The following is a 21,100-nucleotide window of genomic DNA, read 5'->3' as shown; positions in this document are numbered from 1 at the left end:
CCCCTGCCACCTTCCAGAGATTGGTCAACCATGCGCTCAGTGGGCTGGAAGCCTTTTGTGTGGCTTACTTAGACGACATTGCCGTCTACAGTTCCACCTGGGAAGAGCATTTGACACATCTGGATAAGGTGTTGCAGGCCTTGAAAAGGGCTAACCTCACTATCAAGGCCACCAAGTGCCAGATAGCTCAGGGGAAAGTTACCTATCTTGGTCATGAGGTAGGAGGGGGTCAAATCCAACCTCTCTCCAATAAAGTACAGGATGTACAGAACTGGGAGACTCCCACTACTCAAACCCAGGTGAGAGCCTTTTTGGGCCTCACTGGGTACTATCGCAATTTCATGGCAGACTATGGAACCATAGCTGCACCCCTGACAGCTCTAACTTCACCCAAACAGCCTAGGAAGGTTAATTGGACCGAAGACTGTCAGAGGGCCTTTGATGGCTTGAAAGAAAGTCTGTGTAGGGCACCTGTGTTGTGTGCGCCTGACTACAGCCGACCCTTTATCGTCCAGACGGATGCCTGCGACACCGGAATTGGAGCTGTCTTGTCCCAGTTAGATGACAAAGGGAGAGAACATCCTATCATATTCATCAGTAGACAACTCAAGGGTAGAGAACTTAGGTGGGCTACTGTTGAAAAGGAATGTTTTAGTATAGTTTGGAGCCTTAGGCGTTTTAGGCCCTACCTTACGGGGTCCACCTTCAAGGTCCAAACAGATCATAAGCCCCTGAAATGGCTTATGCAGATGAAGGGTGAAAATCCGAAACTGCTCAGGTGGTCCATTAGCCTGCAAGGGCTAGACTTCACCATAGAGCACAGACCAGGGAAGAGTCACGATAATGCAGATGGCCTTTCCAGAAGGTATGTTGACCGTCTGGATGAGGGTGTCTATCCCGTGGGAGATCAGGCACCCTAACCTCAGTCTGGGGGGGGCGACTGTGATGCTGGAAATGCATCGGAGGGACAGGGCCTCCGTATCCTTGTCCTTTTTCTGTTCTTATCGTGTGTTCTGTCGTGTTTTCCGCGCAGAAGTCCATGCGGGACTCCTGGCGGTGCAGCTCTCTCTTTTGGTTTGGTGAACAGACCCATGGGATACCCTTATGGCACCCATGGGTAGGGGTGCAACCCTGTGCCCCTAGTGTATGTTTTTGGGCACCCGTGGGTGGCCCACAGAGCCGGGTATGGGCTGGTGGCAGCTACATGCTGAATTTGACAGGTGCGCTGGGTACCCGCCATTTTAGGGTACCCCGGCCCTGCCATTGGAATCAGTTGATTCCTGATAGGAAACAAGATGGCCCCGGTGGCCTCTTGCTTTCTATCGCCTGATACCTTGTTTTCCCAAAGTCCCGGGAAGCCCTGACTCTGTCCCTTCCCCCTGACTGGCTGTTGGGTGGAAGTTCCGTATATGGTGTTGTTGTGAAGGCCCAGCTAGACTTACTGGAGCCTTCCCGCTGACTGTATGTTGTGGGTACCGCCTGTGGGTGGGACCTGGGTGAATGGGGAGTGTGACCAATATGCACTCCGTGTTGTGGCTGTCTGGTTTCTGCCATGAGAGACAAAGACTGAGACAGCCCTGCCCGAAACTGGACTGAATGCAGTATGTAGAGTTGAATGGCTGAGTACTTGTCTCAATCCACATTCCTTGTTGTGAGTGTCTGAGCGGGAGAAGAGTGGCCTGAATGCCCTGCGTGCCTGATTGGCTGACCGACTGCATGAATGCCCTTCTGTACGATTGGCTGCTGAGTGTGTGCCAGCAGTGTGGATGAGAGACAGAATAGTATATCTGGGGACCTCTCACCACTGGAAATTGTTCAGAAGCATTCAGAAGCTGAGTCTCCACTCAAGAGTAACTGGATTTGCTGATCCTCGACGTCCAGCTGGAAGAAGAAGACTTGCTGTGGCATTTGCTTCGACGGAACTGAAGGTTGTCGAAATCGTCGAGGACTGACCCGAGAGAGGACCTGGTAAGGCGCCCTCTTCCCGTGCTCCGAGGGACCATCGAGCACCGCTGAATCTTCGCCGAAGCTCCCTGGACGCCAGACCATCGAAAGGCTGCCGACCGGAGAAGGGGACTGCCGAGGAGACCGAAGTAAAGCACCCGGACATCGACGCTGTCGAAGTCCATTGCCGTCGACCAGGGTTCGCAGGTCTGTGTAACCGCTGGAGGCCCGTCGAAGTTGTGTTGCCCAGCCGTGGGAACCACTTGACGCCGTGCCGCCGACGACCGGAGCCGTCCGCTCCTTGCCTAAGAACATTTGACTCGAAGGACTCCCTCGTCCGCACCGTCGACCGCTTTTGCCCTGCCGGAGAAAGTCGAGGACGACCAACGCGCCGAGGAGAATCCGCCGGTGGGTTTCCCGCCACCTCACGATCCCAAAAACTCGAGCGACTCGACGCCCTTGCTGGGCTCCCGTCTCTACAATCTTTGCAGTCCAGAACTATTGTCATCGAGGTGCCCCGCACACCTCCGCCTTGCAGGACGCCGACGCCTCGACGCCGACGAGCACCGCTCGGACGAAGCTGCCGCCTCTTCGACATCGTTCTACCTCGTTCGTCGACGGACGTTCGACGCCCCGTGCCTCCCGCTTGAAAGGGAAGGCATTCAAGAAGGGCCGTCGATTCCCCGTCGCCGAACCCCGAGTCCGCGACGCCCTCGACGATCCGTGGCTCCTGCCTTAAAGGGAGTCACTCCAGAAGGATCGGTCGACGCCTCGCCGACGAACTCTACTCCACCAGGTACCTTGGGGGGGTAAAACATTGTGGGAGAGAACGAGACTCTTGAACAATATATGGACTGGGCTTGTTTTATATATCGTTATTTTACAGGTTGCCCAGGTGGGGGGATCTCCACTCAGAGCTGTGTCCAGTAGCAAGGACCAGTCGTCTGCCTATTGTTTCATCCGTCTGCTTTCTCTCTTCTCTCTATTGCTGGTTTCATTGCTATTGATCCGTGTGGCATTTTCACAGCCTTGTTGAATGCACTCTAATCGAATATTAGTGGTACCACTTTAGAATTGTAGATATTTACCATTGTTGATTTTCCGGAGCACAAAGTGCGTTATTGTGATAAGTGTACATAACCTTTGAATATTAATTATATAAAGACTGTGTTTTCAGTAATACAGTGTGTGGACATTCCTTTGTGGGGGCTTGGGGATACACTGTACTTAAGAACCAGCCCGCATCACCTCCTGAGAAGCTAGGCCTTGATTGCTCGACCAGCGTTACCATATCAGAGAATCTCAGCTGGGGTCCTCTGTGCCTTTCCTCTGCCATATAGAGAGCGGAAGTACAGACCCCCCCACCTCGTCCTGACAACCATTCCCATACCTTGCCTTTGAGACAAAAAGGTCCTTGTCCCTAAAACGAAATTCCCAACTGATAACTCTTTCCAAAACTTGCTTTTGAACAAAAGGTATGCTTATCCCAAAACAAAAATCCCAATTGTCACCACTCCTGAAACCTTGTATTTAAACAAAGGGGTACCCTTGGCCCCAAACGAAATTCCCCAACTGACCCCACTCCCTAGACCTGCCATTTAAAGAGAGGGGTGCAGCATATCACTGATGCTTTGGTTTTTGGTGCTGGGGAGAAGTGCTTTGCAGAAGTGAAACCTCATTTTTCCAACATTGAACGTTTGATGTGTAACTTGTGTTAAAATCAAACATGTGTTTACTTTTATTCCATATTTTGCTCAATTAACATTTGCATGTGCATTACAAAACAGAATGTCATTGGGCCTCATCACAAGTTAGCCAGTCTGGATTTAATGGTGCCGGTAAAACCGTACCAGCACCGCTTTCCAGACTGGCTAACTACAAGATCTGTGGCCATGTGGCGTTACACCCGTCCTGTCTGACCTGGCGCGCATAAAGCCACCGGCCACAGACGGACGCGGAAACACCGGCACCATTACTGCATGGTGCCAGTGTTTCCGCGGTCCCCATTCCCGTGGAGTCCTATGAGACTCCACAGGAATGGGGAGCAATGGAATGCCGGCACCAGAATTACCAGACCACCGGGGCTGTAATGCACCAGTAATTCTGGTAAATCCGGCACCGGTCATTCCCCATGAGTCCGTAATGAGGCCCATTGTGTGTTGAAGCTTTATTTTGTGCCACAAAGAAGGTGGTGGGTATTACATAAACAGAACCTAACTGAACATAAAACTATAAGTTAATATATATTCCGCCTCTACTCCTGCCTGGTTCTTGGCCCATTGTTAGTCTATGTGGCTCCATATGAGTCATAGATAGGGCAGGTTGAATACTAAAAAATGGTCTATTGTGGTCTTGTTTATTTGGGGGGGATTCCCTATGTTGAGGGTAGTCTCCCAATATATTGTAACAAGACTTGAATTCATCCTTAAAACGATGCACCAAAAATATGACAAATACAACAAATGAGTGTAGAAGAAATCCAAAATACCTTGCAATGTATCATATCCTCTTAAGTGTATGAAAAAACACAATAATTTTAATCAATAAAAGGTTTTGTGTACCAAAATGTGAACACTAGATGGCACCCTGATATACAGGGGGAAGAAAGCTCAATCAAACCAAGCCCATGAGTTGCATACTGCACTTACCCAAGCTCTAGAAATCAAAACAAACTTTTGGTGTTCATCAGGTCTCAGGCATTTTCCAATATTTGTTTATCACCGAACAACATGAACAACTATTATACTTAAGCCGCATTTTACTTTATGTGACTGTTTGTTTACCTGTTGTATAGAAGTATATCTGGTACCCAGACCTGGTCGGAAGGAAAGCGAAGATTTTGAACACCTCGATATTCAGACTGATCCCAGGACAAGTAACAGTCATTCCAGTACTGTAACAAAAAGATCAAAAGTTGCATTTCCTTATTTGTAAAAAATGGAAAAATATTTGCTTTTGAGGACATGCTCATTAAAGCGTATATGTTCCTTAGGAGATATTGCTGCACAGGGTAAAACAAACATTTTACACAGACAAAATTGAAAACAGCATGAATACTGCTACAGAAAGCGACATAAGAAGACTCAGAGGAATCCAAACATATCATTAAAAAGCTAGAACACAAGGTAAGGCCCGTAAGTTATCATGATTTTGCTGATAGTTTTAGGAATGTAGCCGCCGGTGCAGCTCTTAATGGAGCAGACCTCTACCCGTTGCTGTCCAGTGGTGCCATCCACCTTTTATTTCTAAGCCCCTCCCCCTTCTATTCCCAGCCTTGTGAAGTGGTTTTCTCTGCATGCTTCGCTGTACAAAACCACCAAATAAATACATGACTACATAATGAAATACTAGCACAGAGAAGGCATACATCCAACTACTGGAAATTACCTGTTAGGGATTCCTGGACAAGTCCACACCCAGGCATATGACAGTTCTCTTTTCTCCAATACATCCTTTGGGTCAACATTTAAGATCTACAGAAGATCCTGCTCTCCAAACGTCCATCACAAATAACTACCTAAATGTTCCATAGCTCACCCTGGTCAACCAATTTATTCCTAGATACAATAAAATAAATACAATATCTGAAATAAAATAAATGGAACATCTCTGAACTCATTGAAACCCTTATCAAACCATCGAACCCTTACAAACACCAGAAATGTTGTCCAAGACAAAACAGGCTATCTCATAATACAGCCAAATACAACAGACACACAAAATCCATTCGGGTTACAATGAATCACCATTTATGTTGCTACTGAAATCCTAGGGAGGTTATATTGCTACCTTTTAGATGTCCCTACTGTGAGAAACCAGAAGGTGTTGCACCCAATAGTCCCCAGGGATCTGTCATACAGGTGGCCAGGACACAGCCATCGCTTTTCGATCCAGTTCCTGGGGATGGACCAGTGTGAGAGGATCACCTTGGTGAGGGGTCTTCGGGAAGTGGGAGTGGGACACCGGATGGTGAGAGGCAGTATCACTTTCCCTGTAACACCTTTACCCAATCCTACCAGGTAGAATACCTCGGAACTCTACTGCCCCCTCTTTTGCAACACAAACACTTTCACATGGACAGCCTGCTATGGATGAAAACAGCCGAGCAGTATACCCGACGTGTCCAAATACAATGGTCAGGCAATTACTGACCATTTCACACACCTGACTCCCATTAAGCTTCCGCACATGGATAAAAGGCAGAGCACCAGAGCACACTCTGTGCACGGCAAAGCACACAAGGAAACAGCAGTTTTCGAGAGGGCAGCTGGATGAGAGAAGAAAGACAGCAAAACAGGAGGGGATCGCAAGGAGGGAAATTCCCTTGACCTTTCCAACAAGGAACCGTTACTATCCAGAGTCCTTGAGATTAGAAAGCGTGAGACCAGGGAACCAGGCTGATGAATCCTGGATTGTGTGTGGGAGATACCCGGTACCCTCCCGCGTCAATAATCAAGGTGGGGAGAAGCAGCAGCAGCCACCTTGGTACGGTCCTTGGCTCCAAGAGAAAAGAAGCATTAGTGAAATCAACACAGCCGGTGAGTTGGGGAGACTGATACAAGAGCGGTCTGTGTTCAAGCCAAGGTTTCAAGTGGCAACATTGTATGGTCAGTGCTGGAATGAACATTGTTTTTTTTTTTTTATTTTTTAATAACATATTTTATTTATTTTATAAACGTAAACATATACATACAAGTTAATAACAAGTCATCGCTCGGGCATACAGGCAATCACTAAGCATAGCTCTTCATGCACATTGCAAGTTTCAGAGTTTTAGGTCCTTCATGAAATGGGTTACTAGGCGTCCAAATTATACATTGTGCAGATGAGTCTTCGCAGGACTCCAAACGTTTATCAAGTCTATTCATGGGTTCGCAGATCCCTACGTGTCTTCCCATTTTTGCCAGATCTTGCGTGCTTTCCCTGTCAAGTCTATTCATGAGTTCGCAGAGCCCTACGTGTCTTCCCATTTTTGCCAGATCTTGCGTGCTTTCCCTGGGCACCCTCTGGTAGTGTATATTCTCATTTCCATTTGCACACAGATATCCACGTCTGTTATCCATTGGTCACATTGAGGGGATAAGGGTGAGCCCCACAATTGGGCCAGATTCCTCTTTATGAGTCCCGTGGTTGTTGCCAGCATGAGTTTCTCATATCGGGGGATGTCTAGGTCGTCATCCATCCCTAGTAATAGCAATTTGGGGTCCATGGGTATTCGTCGGCCGATGACTGCCGATAACCTGTCACAACATTTCTGCCAGAAAATTTGGATTCGTGGGCATTCCCACAAGATGTGAAAAAAGGTCCCCCTCGCCTGTTGGCACCTTAGACAGTTGGGATCAGTTGCTCTCCCCCATTGATGTAAAGCTTCTCTCGGATAGTATACCCTGTGTAGAATTTTGAGTTGGATCAATCTGATTCTAGCCGAGATGGCAATTTCCCTCGGATACATGAGTGCTTTGATCCATTCTTCCGGTTGTATTGGTCCCACATCTCTTTCCCATTTTGCTTTCAGATCTGTAAGTTCCGTTGTGGCGAAAGAGGCTATTGCATTGTACATTGTGGAGGTTATTTTATTATCGATACGATCTACCACGATGTTTCTCTCAATTGGTGTGCAATCTGGAATGTTCGGTGGGTCGATCTCACATGTGATAAGTGCGTGATGTATTTGTCTGTAATGGAAGTGTTCTGTGGGGGGTAGGTTGAATTTGTCCTGCAGGGTCTGGAATGGTATTATTGCTCCATCTTGTATTATGTCTGCTAGCCTTGTTATCCCAGCTGATTCCCAGGTCGCCCATTTTGGGATTTTACTTAGCTCCGGCAGACGTTTGTTACGCCATAGGGGCTGTGCCAGCGTGAGTTTCCCATCCCATCCCAGGTGCTTGTGTGCATCTAGCCATATTTGCGTTCTATGTGCTCTAATCGTGTTGGGGATCATGCGTACCCTACTATTGTAGAGGGTCTCTAATGGGGTGAGCCCGGCACTCATCTGGCTATCCGCTTTAATATGTGGTAGTTCAGGGTTGTTATGCAGGATATCATTTATCACCGGCATCTGGGCTGCCCAATAATATGTTTGTAGGTGGGGCAGTCCTATACCTCCTTCCCATGCGGAACGTTGTAGGGTTTTGAGCGCGATCCGTGGATGCCCTCCACCCCAGAGGAGCTTTCTGAGAGTCTCATCTATTTTTAGGAATTCTATCTTGGGTACATACAGTGGGGCGTTTTGGAGGATGTACACGAATCGTGGCAGAGTGAGCATTTTAAACATTGCCGCCCTTCCTAGCAGGGTGAGGGGTAGGGTCATCCAGTGTTTCACATCATTCGCAAATCTATCTCTGATTGGATGGAGATTTTGGGGAACATATTGCGTGAGGTCCGTCGCAACCTGTACCCCAAGATATCTGAAATGCTCGGTTTCTACTCTATATGGGCAATTGTGTAGAGCTGTCGTATCAGTTCCTTGGATCGGAAAAAGGATGGATTTGTTATAGTTTACCCGTAGACCACTGAATGCTCCGTATCTATTTAGTATTTGGGTGACGATGGGGTATGATACTAGTGGATCACTCATGTAGATCAGTAAATCGTCGGCATAGAGGGAAACCCTATCCTCCCAATCTCGGGCCCACCGGAACCCCTTCCACAACTGTGATTCTCTCAGCATTATTGCCAGGGGCTCGATTGCCAGTGCAAATAGCATTGCCGAAAGGGGACAGCCCTGCCTGGTCCCTTTACCCAGGTTAATACTACGTGATGTCCACCCGTTTACCCTTATCTCAGCTGTCGGTGTGTTGTAGAGCAGCTTGACCCAGCCTATGAATTGCTCACCCAACCCCATTTTACCCATAATGCTCCACAAGGCCTCCCAGTGGACTGAATCGAAGGCTTTTTCGAAATCAATCGCGAGGAGTGCTAGTGCATCCCGCAGCGTTGGAGACTTCTCAATGGCGGCATGTAGCCTGTGGATATTCATTCGTGTGGATCTCCGTGGCATAAAGCCACATTGGTCTGGATGGATAAGGGTGTGTATGACTGTCTGGAGCCTGTTAGCCAGTGTCTTGGCCAGTATCTTAGCTTCTATGTTTATAAGTGAGATCGGCCTGTAGGAGCTGCATATGCTTGCTGGTTTGCCTTCCTTATGTATCACCACTATAGTGGCCTTTCTCAGATCCGGGGGCAGAATTCCTTTACCTTTGGCATATAGGAACATTTTATGCATCTGTGGTACTATGTGCTCATTGCCGATCTTTTTCCAAGCTTCCACTGGGAAGCCGTTAGGCCCTGGGGTTTTCCCATTTTGGAGTTGGGATAGGGCTGTCGACAGTTCTTCCTCTGTAATCTCTGTTTCCAAACTCGCTCTTTGCGTATCGCTTAGGTGTGGAATGGTGAGTGTGTCCAGGATGCTGGGATCCAGTGCAGTCGTCGGGGGAGCGTACAATGCCTCATAGTACTCTGCAAAGGTTTCAGCAATGCTTGAGTCGGTATAGGTCTGTTCTGCATTCCTGGTAGTGATACATCTTATCTGGTGTTGACCCTCCTCTCTTTTTTCCAGCCACGCCAGCATTTTGCCGGCCTTGTCTCCAGTCTCGTATAGCCTGGTACGCATTGTCCTGTGTGCCTGTTTCGCACAGGTAAGTGTGACATCATGCAGCTTCTTTTGTGTCGCTTGTAGGGCTCTGTTGTCATCTGATGCGCCTGTGTTTATATATCGCACTTCAGCGTTTCTGACCTCTGTTTCAGCGTCTTCAACCTCCTTCCTGTGCGCTTTTTTGTGTGCAGCAGTCCAGCTCAGTACTACCCCTCTCAGGGTTGCTTTGTACGCCTCCCATATGGTTCCTAGGTCCTCTATCGAGTCCTGGTTTGTTTCGAAATATGAGACAGTGGCTTCCTGCATCTTTTCTACTAACTCTTTGAACCCTAAATAATACGAGTTCAGGCGCCAAGTCAATGGAGGCCTGGGTCGTTCTGTTTCGAGTAGGATCTTCAGCGGTGAGTGGTCCGAGATCCCCCTGGGCTGGAGTGTTGCCTCCGTTACTTTATGTATGTCTACACCAGGGAGGAAGAAGTAGTCTAGTCTAGACAACGATGCATGCGCGCCTGAATGGAAAGAGTATTGTTTCTCCATCTGGTGCAGATCCCTCCATGCATCCTTCAGTCCCAATGCTGTGGCAAAGATGGCTAATTTCGTCGGTATCATCGGATTTCTCCCCCTGATATGTGTACGATCTAGATTAATGTCCATTACATCATTGAAGTCTCCACCTACAACTAGTATATCCGCGGTGTTGTTGGCTATGATCGGTGTGATGTCGTCGAGTAAGGTATTTGTGAGCGCCGGGGGAGCATAGACCGCCAGTATGGCAATGGTTTGATTCCATAGCGTTCCATTTATGTGGACAAATCTCCCTCCGGTGTCCTGGGTTATGTTGGATATCTCTATAGGGATTCTTTTGTGTATTAATATAAGCACACCTCTCGAGCCCATTGAGAAACCTGCATGTATTGCTGTACGGTATTTGGTTCTTTTGAAAAATTGGCATCTTGTGCCGGCCAAATGTGTCTCAGTAAGCAGTATTAGGTCCGGGTTGTTTCGATTCAGGTATTGTGTTACTAGTCTTCTCTTGATACTGCTTCCCAGGCCATTGACATTCCATGTCATGATGTTAAGTTTTTTGGTGTCTGTCCCTTTCGCACTCATTTCTTATCTTGTTCGTATGTCTGTGCCATTGGTAGCAGTTTAGACGAGAGGAGTCCTGCTCTATCGGTGTTTGGACTGCCCTGTTGTCTTCCCATTTCAGCGTGCTTGTCTAAGCCGTGCTTTCCTTGTTGCCAGCATAGAACGTGAACAAATCCCAACTTACCCCCCTCCCTATACTCCTTCCCCAACTGAAGCATCTGTCGCCCACACAACCAAACTTAATCAAACCGTTGAACTTGGGGTATCTCTTGTCACTGTGGCGGTGGAGGTGCCGTAGTGAAGAGTCCGTAACTTGCTTAGGCCGCCGTGGGTTGGTGGTACCACGGCGGGTGATTGCAGGGTCTGTTCTATACCGATTGCAATCGGGGGGGTGGCTTGCGTGATGTGTCTTAACGCAGCCGCCAGCCGTTCTGAGTAGTGTTCTTTCCTGCTCGTGCCTCCGTATGTTTGTCGGTTGTGTTTAGGCGTCGGCATTCTGTGCTATTTCTTCCATCGGTTGCTGTGGCGGCTCATTTGGTGGCCTGTTTGGTCGGGGTCTATTTCTACGGTTTTCCTGTCTTCTCCATGGGCCCCATTCACCTTCTAGGTTGCGTTCTGCCCAGCTCCATGCCTCTCTTGGATCAGTGAAATGCACAGTAGTGCCCTTATGAAAGATTTTTAGCTGGGCTGGGAATAGCAGACCATATTTCACATTCAGCCCTTGTAATCTCTTTTTGAGAGTGTCAAAGGATTGCCTTGCTCTTTGTACCTCTTTGGTGAAGTCGGGGAAGAAGGCTATCCTGGAGCCGTTATAGGTCATGGCTCCATTCGTCCTTGCCATGTGGAGTATCGCGTCGCGATCTCTGTAATTTAGGATCTTGGCTATTATCGCTCGTGGCGGTGCTCCGGGAGTTGGTCTGCCAGTTGGTATCCGGTGTGCCCGTTCAATTGAGAAGAAGTTTGAGAGAGATTTAGGAGCGAATAAATCGGCGAGCCATTGTTCGAGGAACAGCTCCATGCTGGGTCCTTCTTCTTTCTCTGGCAGGCCGAGGATGCGGATATTATTTCTTCTCGATCGGCCCTCTCCCTCTTCCACCCTCTCCTCCAGTAGTTTAATGCGACCTAGTGCTGCATTCATTTGCTGGCCCATGCCTCTCACATTGTCTTCTGCCACTGATATGCGCGCCTCCGCCTCCCCTGTACGAGATGATAATTTCTGCAGGTCATGGCGCAGCAGAGAGACCTCCGTACAGATGCTATCCATTTTGACTTCCATGGCAGATCGAGAATTGGAGATAGCATTCATCACGTCCCTAAGGGATATGTCGGCCTCAGGGTCTGGTGATTCATCGGTTCTATTCTGGGCCGTGGAAGATGTCGGGGCAGGCGTTGTGTATTGTTCCATTGTGTTCTGGGTTCCAGTTCTTCTAAGCCTATCTTTGCCCATGTCCGGTGTGTGGGGGGGTGCTGCTCTTGTGTTTCCCCCCGTTATTCTTGGCAGAGGTCGGGGAAGCGTAGGCGGGCTGGCGGACGGTAAGCCCGGGGTGCCGTTTGCTAAGTTTCGGTGTCTCAGGATCGCGTCTCCCCTCCTCCCCTTCCTCCTTACCGGCTCCGCCGTATACCGCTCACCAGGCTTCGTTCGGCACCGCAGCGGCCGTTGCTGCTGTCGAAGGATCGGAGCGCCCGCTCTGCTTGGTCTGTCGTGCTGGTCCCGCAAAGTCCGTTGTTGTTGCAGGCCTCGGCGAAGCCGGGGGTCATTCCGATAGATGGGCGTCCCAGCAAGGACCGCGGGGAGTGGGGGGGGTCAGCACTGATAGCTTGGGCGGCTGAGTCCCCCAGCGATGGTTGGCGTCGAATCTGCTGGATGGGCCCCTCCCAATTTCAGACGAGTTTCTTTCGATTTCCACGAGAGGCAGCGCCTGTGGGTCTAGATTGTGTCTCTGTCGGCCATTTTGATTTCCGTTTGGCGCCGATTGCTTCTCCTTCTAAATGCCGATATCTCGGGATTGGCGCTTCGGAATCAGCTCCAGTTGCAGATATCGTTCCTACTAGGGTTCCGCCACCCTGTAGGAACCTTTTTTGGGGCTGGATTAGCCCAAATTCGCAGGATATTGCAGGATGTAGCTGGCGGCTTCGGGAGCTCTACGGGCTCACGTCTTCATCGGTCGCCAGTTGGCCACGCCCCTTGGAATGAACATTGTTAAAACTTGTGTGATAAAAGACGCAAGTAAAGTTGAACTGCTGGTGAGTGATTGAAATTTGAAACCAAGATTCGATACCTTTGACAGAGTGGTCCGCCACCGCATGTGTGCTCAATCAAAGGTCTCTGTAAGATATCTAGCTGAGAAGTAGCAAAAGTGAAAGTTAAAGAAGTAGCAAAGGTGCAAGTTAAAGAATTGTAACGAATTGTGAATTGAAGTGGTCCTGCGACAGGTCAAGCAAAATCCTGCGCACAGTTGAAAGTCTTTGATGTTGATACTGTAAAGAAAGTTTGTGTTAAAGTAGATAAATTGACCCGAGCCCTGCAGAGGGAGACTAATTGAAGGAATTATGTTAAAGTGGGTCTGAGCCTGCCGGATGGGGACCCAGGGTGAACAGTGAATGACTGCTCGTGCCTTGAAACACTTGTGTATAGGCGCGTTATAAATTCCATATCATATCACCCAAGAAATTTCATATACGTGAAAATCCTGAGAACATTGTGTCAAAGTGGGTCTGAGTTTGGCAGACTGGGACCTAAGGTGAATAGTGAATTACCTGAAAAATTGTATACATGTCAAATCCTAAGAAGAAAGGAATTTTTATGTTTGTCGCATGAGGCCCCCTGAAATAAGAGACTTTGAATGGCAAAATGACTTTGGCACAGAAGGCCCTGATGCTGAGGTTTTGAACTGCATCCTCAAGCTAGAGAAGCTATAGGGCCTCATTACACGGTAGGTGGTAGGGGTTTACCGGTACCGGTAAGGGCACCGGTACCGGTAAACCCTTATCACCTTACTACGAGGTCCCTTTGCGGGACCCGACCTTAACGGCTGGTCTAGACCAGCCGTTAAAGTTGGGACCCTCAAAGGAACCTTGGTGCTAATTACGGTACTGCAATTTGCGGTACCGTAATTAGCTCCTTCCCCATTCCCATTGAACACCATGGGGCAAAAAAGGGAATGGGGAAGGGCCATGGAGGAAGGGATAATTACTGACACGCCAACCTTGGAATGGGGTGGTAATTCCCCTTTCCTCCATGGTGGTACCGGTATTGTACCGGCGGCAACCATGGTGCTAATAGCACCATGGTTTACCGCCTAACATGTAATGAGGCCCATAGAGTGCTAAACTTGAGTGTGCCGCCTTGACCCGTGCTGAAAAGGTGGGGAAGGGGAGCCAACGGCTTGGATATCCTAACATACCATTTCTTGAAAACTTTTCATTTGCATAACATTGTTTCCCACACTATTTTTATTTAAAGGTAAGGATTGGCAATAGGTTTATTAGTATAGGCCCTTTTATTTTGACAAGACTCTACTAGGACTGCGTTATCAATATTTGATGGTCGTAGCTTGCTCCCATCTTTAGATTTAGGATTAGATATGCATTTTTCAAACCCAATTGAAGTTCAATAAACACCCTTGAACTGGGGTCACTTGTGTCTGTTTTATTGTTTGATACCATGCCTTCCTTACATTAAAGACAAGGAAAGATACAGCAGCCTTTCAGATGCTACAATCCTGAAATGTATTGAACCAATCCTCATTCATGTTACCTTATTTGATCATTATTTCCTGCAGTCATGTGGCCATCTATAGGAACCTGCATATAGTCAGGATATGTAAATAGGGAAATGACTAAGCTGTCATAGGATCTACAAAACTATTCCTAAAAACCACTGGCATATCCCTATTCTGCTCATGGCACACTTATCATCTAAAATGCATCTAAAATGCATCTAGTGCTCAGAATGTAGCTCGTCACTACTTCCAACAGCCCATAAAAGACACCTTTGAGCATTATAAGAATGCAATCAACATTGTAGTGCCAAATGTGTTTATAAAGAAGGATGCCATTGGGACATGTATTTGTCAATAATCAGTTGTCACACAGAAGCTTTTGCGCAATATATTTCATCACAGTCATATGAAAAATCATTCATATTCAGGAAGACCTTCGAATGTTATAGAATCCTTTATGTGATAAACACAAGTGGCCAGCATCTCTCCTCCTTTGCTAAAGTACTGATCCACAAGGGTCTCACTGCCAAAGAAAATATAACAGAGACAAATACCATTGCATCCAAAGAAGATTTTCTTTGATCAAAGCATTGAAACTGGCCTGATCTTATTCTTGCGACACCAACACCAGGAGTCCTCCTGTAGCTCTCTGTGCGGCAGGAGGAGGCCCATGCAGGCCCATGCAGAAAAGACACACGTTTGTACTGGAGCACTTGCTCCCCTGCAGATGGCAGCCATTGTCGGAATTGAAACGATATTATCGCAACAATTGTATGTGTATTGGCCTACGCCAAGTTGTCTAAACATCATATGCGAACAAACTCCACGGCAAGGTCTTGACCTTAGAGGAAGTAATGCAAGTCGCCATCTTGGATTAAGACGCCATTTTAGGTTCCCTTGTTATGTTAGGTTCTCTTGTTATATGGAAGTCACCCCGAACATCAAAATGGAGGCCGAATGACATTCTGAGTAAGATTCTGGCCGTTGTGACCTCCATACACATGAATAATTAATATGCCTACAGGCCACTTGTCGGGGTCGCGAACTGAGACCTTGTCCTACCATTGACCTATGTGTAAATGTACAACTATATCAGCGAAACTAATCAAAATGCATATATTATAGGATTGGCCTGGCAAAGAACCCATAGGCCCGGCTCATAGAATGGTTGACCCGCGAGAGGGTTGGCCATGGGCTGGACAAATTGTATAAAAGACCCAGGTATTTCAACGTGCTCTCTCTCTCACTAACGCATCGAACCTTCGTTGAAGTTTATGATGTTACTCTGAGAGCCGAATAGCTATCCGTTTGTCAATTGACTTTGGTAACTGTTGTAGCTTTTAAATAAAGCACTTGTATGTTCTTTGTAACCTGTGTTGGTGTGTTTCCTTTTGGGCTTCCCGGCCTCATATTATTTTTCTGTTTCTACACCATGTGAGCCCATAACCAACGATACTGTTTTGAATCCTCCAGACTGCGACTTTCTTCCAAAGGTGGCTGCTTCTATGGTGGTATTGGCGAACAGCTGTTTGGTCGAGTCATTTCTTTTGTACCTGCCTGCTTGCCAGCAGGCTGTGTCGGTGTCCCCAATGTGAGGCCATTACTTAAGACCCAACGCCTGTCTGCCGCTTGCCCAGGGATTCCGGCGGCTTCGGCACAATTCTAGGCCCCTCTAATCTTCATTGTACGGATTCTTCACTACTTGCCTCCTGTTTTGTTGCCTGCTGCAACTACTTTTCGCAAACTAAGGTAAGGAAGGCCTGATCCCCTTCCTGTTGGCCCACTACCTATTGTCTGATTCCTATGACACATGTATAAGTTGTTTCTGCTTGGCACTGATTGCGCTGTAGCATGAACCTGACTCTCACATCATTTCATCTTCACATCCCCTGGGCATTGTCATTTCATCTGCTTCTGCACTCGTGCTTTGTTACATACACTATCCATGTCTTGATGCATGCCCGTAATATTATATTGCTTTTGGCATACTGCTTGCAATTGATGACCTGTGGGTTTTCCATTACCTCTACGCACTTTTACATGGCAACCCCCTCTTCCCTCCTTACTCCCTTGTTCTCTTCTCTCTGCTGCATTGCGTTCTTTTTTTACACTGTTTTCCTTTTACTTCCAGACCTCTCTTTTGTCCTCTGTTACACTAATACCCCTTCTTCTTTTGTCACTGTCACTTATCTGCCTGTTTGTCTCCCTTCTTGCCATTGACTTGTTTCTCCAGCCCTTAGTCATCTATTTGTTGAGCCTTAACTGTGTGTGTTCATGTCTGATGTAGCCCCTCACTCTATGAGGTGAGGCTTTTCCAGTCTGCACTCACTTTTTCTTCATGATATTACACAGCCCATGGTAGTGGCTGTGTAGTTATGTTTAAGTTGCTAATTCCAAAGGAAGAGCACTTTTTGGGCGGCTTATAACTTTGCTCCCTCAGGACGAATCGTCAGCAAACTTTGCAAACAAAGTATATGACCCACTCGGAATCTTTTTGTAAATTGTGGTGAGGTTTGGTTCAGGGGGGACAAAATTATAGGGGGTCCCAACATTTCTTTTTTTCCTATAGACATAATGGGAAAAAACTTTGTGCACGGCTACAGCTCAAACCGCTGAACGGATTTCCACCAAATTTGCGGCAGGAGTGGAGGCTTGGTACCGAAAGCGTGCTTTTGTAAATTTGGTGTAAATCCGTCAAGTAGTTTTTTATTAAATGGCCAAAATGTAAGGCAAAAAAATTAGTGAAAACTATGTCCGCTCCGTGGACACACTTCCCTGTTCGCTCCGCGGACAGGACACCAATTGGCTAATCGGCTTGCGTCATGTCAGCGGACACACAATGTGTTCGCTGATTGGCTGGGGTGAGGCGTGAGGTGCGTCTCATTGTTTTGATGCGGCCGCCATCTTGGATCCTCTGACAGCGCGGCGGCGAACAGAGGTAAAATACAATTTTTGGGAGTGTGTTGGTTTGCAGAAGTGATTGGGGAGGCTTGGGGAGTAAGAGATGGATCAAATACTGTATTTGTTTTGGTGGCAGTTGCCCCTGATGTGTTCACCATGTCCTCGGACATAAAATGCACTAGTGGCTAATTTACTTTAGTATGATGTTGGTTTTGGATTGTTAGTAGAGGATTAATTGTAATTAATATCCCCTATAAGTAGCCCATATACCACAGTCAAAATGTTTGGTCGCATAGGTGTGTAATGCTGCGGTGGTTGTGGCCAGGGCCTAGAGTCTTGAGTGCATGGCCGAAGGCACAGTTTGAATTGTGATGCTCTCATATAAATTTAGTTGTTGCAGGGGTTTTGGTAGTGGGAATAATTCCAAGTTATTTGTAATAGCTCGTGAAGGTGTTTGGTTGTTGGCAAGTTTTGAAGTGCAGTAATTGCAAAGTAGTAAGGGGTCAGTAATTTCGTATTAGTTTTCTGCTGTAAGGTAGAGAGCTAATTGGAACCATTTGGAATCTTCATTGTCTTCTATTTTGTACGTTATGTCTACAGTTTTTGTGCTACTTTTATAAAAAGTCCTGCACCAACACACACACATGGTTTGGTACTTCAAAGGAGGTACTTTTAAACTTTAGTATTTCTTTTTTGTATGTGTTTAATAGAAGGTTGCTATTTATACAGTAGTTGGCAGTTTGTTGTAAAGCTAATGCATTTTGTAAGTGGCTTTCACTTCCAAAATATTTTTTCTGGATATGCTCTATTTGTTTGAGTCGTTGTTGGATTGCACCGTGTAGAAGATTGTTATTTAAATTGACTAGTGCTAAAGCAGGACTTTTAGCATAGTAGAGTTTATGGACCAGATTTTTATAGTTGAATTATGTGTTGATATCATTTTGATATGATGGAAGGTGCTTTTGGAAATAGGTCCTGAAATGCAGGCTAATGAATGTCCTTGTAGTCCTGTGTATTTGTGCACTGGACAGGCATCCATATTTTGTAGCAGTTTCATTTTGATTTTATCTTTGCTTTTTACATACTGATTGAGGAAGTGGCGTAAAGATTTGAAAGATTTTTTGGCAATGTTACACATTGATGTGCATGGCCATTTGTGGACTGGACATTTTGGTTTATTAGAATGGAGACATGATACTGAGTTTTCTGGGTATATGTTTGTGAACAGTTTTTCTTGTTTCATGATGGTGTTATTAAGTTTTTGATACCCTCGTCCACTGCTATGTATGCAATTGGGTTTGTTTGCTTTTGTTTATTTGCTTCTTCATTAAAATATGGTTCTGTGCTCGTGGTGTGACTCCATTCACCTCCACAGATGTTTAAGGGGATATTTTTGTTGATATTCAGTTTATTGAGAAGTTTTTTTTATAATTTAGTAGTTAGTTTTGTTAGTGGCTTCATTCTGTTTAAAAATAAAAGAAATAACTTCCTTTTGAGAAGGATTGCACTATGAGAGCTTTTAGGATTACTTTTCTATGGTAGGTTTTAAGGGTTGTCCATGACTTCTCTCCTGTTTTTATAAGGTTCTGAAGGACTCTGTGGCGTAACATTTAAAAAAAATTCATTTGGTTATTTGCCTGGAAGCTTGTTTTATTTTGCGTAATGACTGTATTAGCTGTTTTGTTTGAAGTTTTTGTACAAAATCTGGTAGAGATGGATGATTATTTTGGACACTTTTATTTTTATTTGCTCTACTTCTGCGTTGCTTTCTACTGAGTTGCTTTTTGATAGGCATTTTTTGTGGTTTGTTGTAGAAAAAAAGAAAGTGTGGGTTGGGCTGTTGTGCCGTGTATGCGTGCTTTGTGTATGAGTGTCTGAGTACGATGGAAAGGATGATTGTGGAGGTGTGTGATTGTGCAATGGGCAGCTATATCAAGTTGGGAAGGTTATTCTTGTATTTGTGTTTTACTATACTGGGCTTCTGATGACAATATAAAGTGTGAACTGGTAAGGGGAAGCGCTAATAATACATCTAATGGGAAAGGTTTAATATGCTTCTTTGTTCTACAACAGTAAAATGCTAGTGTGTTTGAGTAACAGTTAGAACATTCTGTTAGTATTGTACTTACTTTTTTGTATGGAAAGAGTAGGTTTCTTAGAAGTCGCTGTTCGTTCTTCAGCTGCTGCTGCTTTTCAGGAGAGTGGTCTTCACTGCAATTGTAAAAGAAAGAAGTTAGCGAATATGTGTTTTCATACCATTTTTTTAAATGTAGACATTGTTTTTTTTTGTAGTAGTAGTATTTTCTTAGGACTGAGCATAGTATGCATATGCACTTTCATTGCCTATGTGCATCGTGTATATTTTATTTAGAATCTGTTAGTTGAGTATGTTTTACAAATGAGTATAATAGTAAACGTGTAGAGCACACTTGTTTTTTAATGTTATGTTATTGGATGGTAAGAGGTAGAAGAATTAATCACATGCATTTTTTGCTATTTTCTACAGGGTAAAAGGCAGAGATTGTACAGAAAAGCATGCCATGTATGTATTTGTGAAGGTGTGGGAAATAAAGGAGTAGGATTTCATATAGAGGCAGTGGTGTTGTTTGAGCTGAGAGCCTTTGTAATTATATTGTTTGTGTGTGTGCTTGAATGAAGATGCATGTACTTATCCCGGTTGTGTGTAATTTTATAAGACACTGCATAGTCTTTTTAATAATTATACTGTTATTTCTGCCATCTTTTAATATGAAATAAAAAATGTTTAGATTTGGATAGTAGACAGGTTTGCAATTGACACTTCATCATAGCAGATGGGATACATGACAGTAAGGTCATTTTACAGTTTATTCAGGGTAAGTGGCAGTTACTCTGTTTGTATGTATTTCTAGAAGAGCTGTACATGTACTGTGTAGAAAATATCCATACCTGTAGTCTGTGTTCATGCATGTGGATGTGCATGAATCAGCAAGTAGAAATATTGGCCAGTTTTATAGTAGATGTTGCTGTAGGTCTGTTGTAGTGACAGCTGAATTGTACTGAGAGTGATCAATAGTACATCTAAAGTGCTGATGTGCAATGATAGAGTTAGATGTAGAGTTCTTGGATGTGATTGGTGGATGATTGTGTGACTGCTTAACAGTAGCCAATGAGGAAATGGTGCAGAAAGTGAAGTGGAAAGGGTAGAAAGGCTGCCTCAGTATTACGTGCTTCTTGGACATTGCGGGTGTCTGCGGGCAGGGTGTGACACATCTGGGTTTTCTCCGCAAACGCAGTTTTATGTAGTGAAGATGGTAGAGGTGGAGAAAAGCAGGATGTTGGTAGTTGGAGATATGTTTGTGCATGGTTTCGAGTAGTATGCTAAATGTAGGAATGTGGCAAACAATTTTGACGTTAAAGGAGTGGAGGTGGTGTGGAGCACTGTGCCTGGTTTTAATGTGCAGGGAATTGTTCAAGTTTGTGGAGATATGGGCATGGTAAATATTGCACATGTAGTTGTTTTGCACTGTGGTGATTTGTATTTGGGGTATGTCAGTGCCCCTACTTTGTTGGCAGATTTTGAATATTTGGTTCAGGCAGTAATGAAAATACTTCCAAATGTCAAGGTTATTTTTTCAGGTTTAGTACGTAGGGCAATATGGGACAATAGTTTTTTTTTGTCCTCATCAGTTGGAGAGAAGAAGATATAGGGTGTGGTTTATTGAGGTAGGTTGCAGACCTTCTCATTCTGTTTTACAGTAATGTTGGTATCATTATATTTGACCCATCCACACTTTTTTTGTATATATGCAGGGTAGTGACGTGTATTTGTTGTGGCTGGTGAATGGTAGTTTATACCTACTGTTGTGAA

General features: G+C 45.7%; 1 protein-coding gene across 2 annotated transcripts in view; it reads right to left on the bottom strand.

Moving 5' to 3' along the window:
• Window positions 1-21,100, bottom strand: part of LOC138510630 (neuronal acetylcholine receptor subunit alpha-7-like) — a 2,317,401-nt gene that overhangs the window by 1,279,742 nt on the left and 1,016,559 nt on the right. For both annotated transcript variants that reach the window (XM_069626422.1, XM_069626423.1), the window contains exon 4: window positions 4,728-4,837. In XM_069626422.1, coding sequence (XP_069482523.1) covers window positions 4,728-4,837 — 110 coding nt within the window. The remainder of the gene's footprint in view (window positions 1-4,727; window positions 4,838-21,100) is intronic.

This window comes from Ambystoma mexicanum, chromosome 6p (genome assembly GCF_040938575.1).
Source record: "Ambystoma mexicanum isolate Mex_15411 chromosome 6p, UKY_AmexF1_1, whole genome shotgun sequence".
NCBI classification, from domain to species: Eukaryota; Metazoa; Chordata; class Amphibia; order Caudata; family Ambystomatidae; genus Ambystoma; species Ambystoma mexicanum.
Note: the sequence above shows the minus strand (reverse complement) of the source record. Positions and strands in the feature narration are given on the sequence as shown.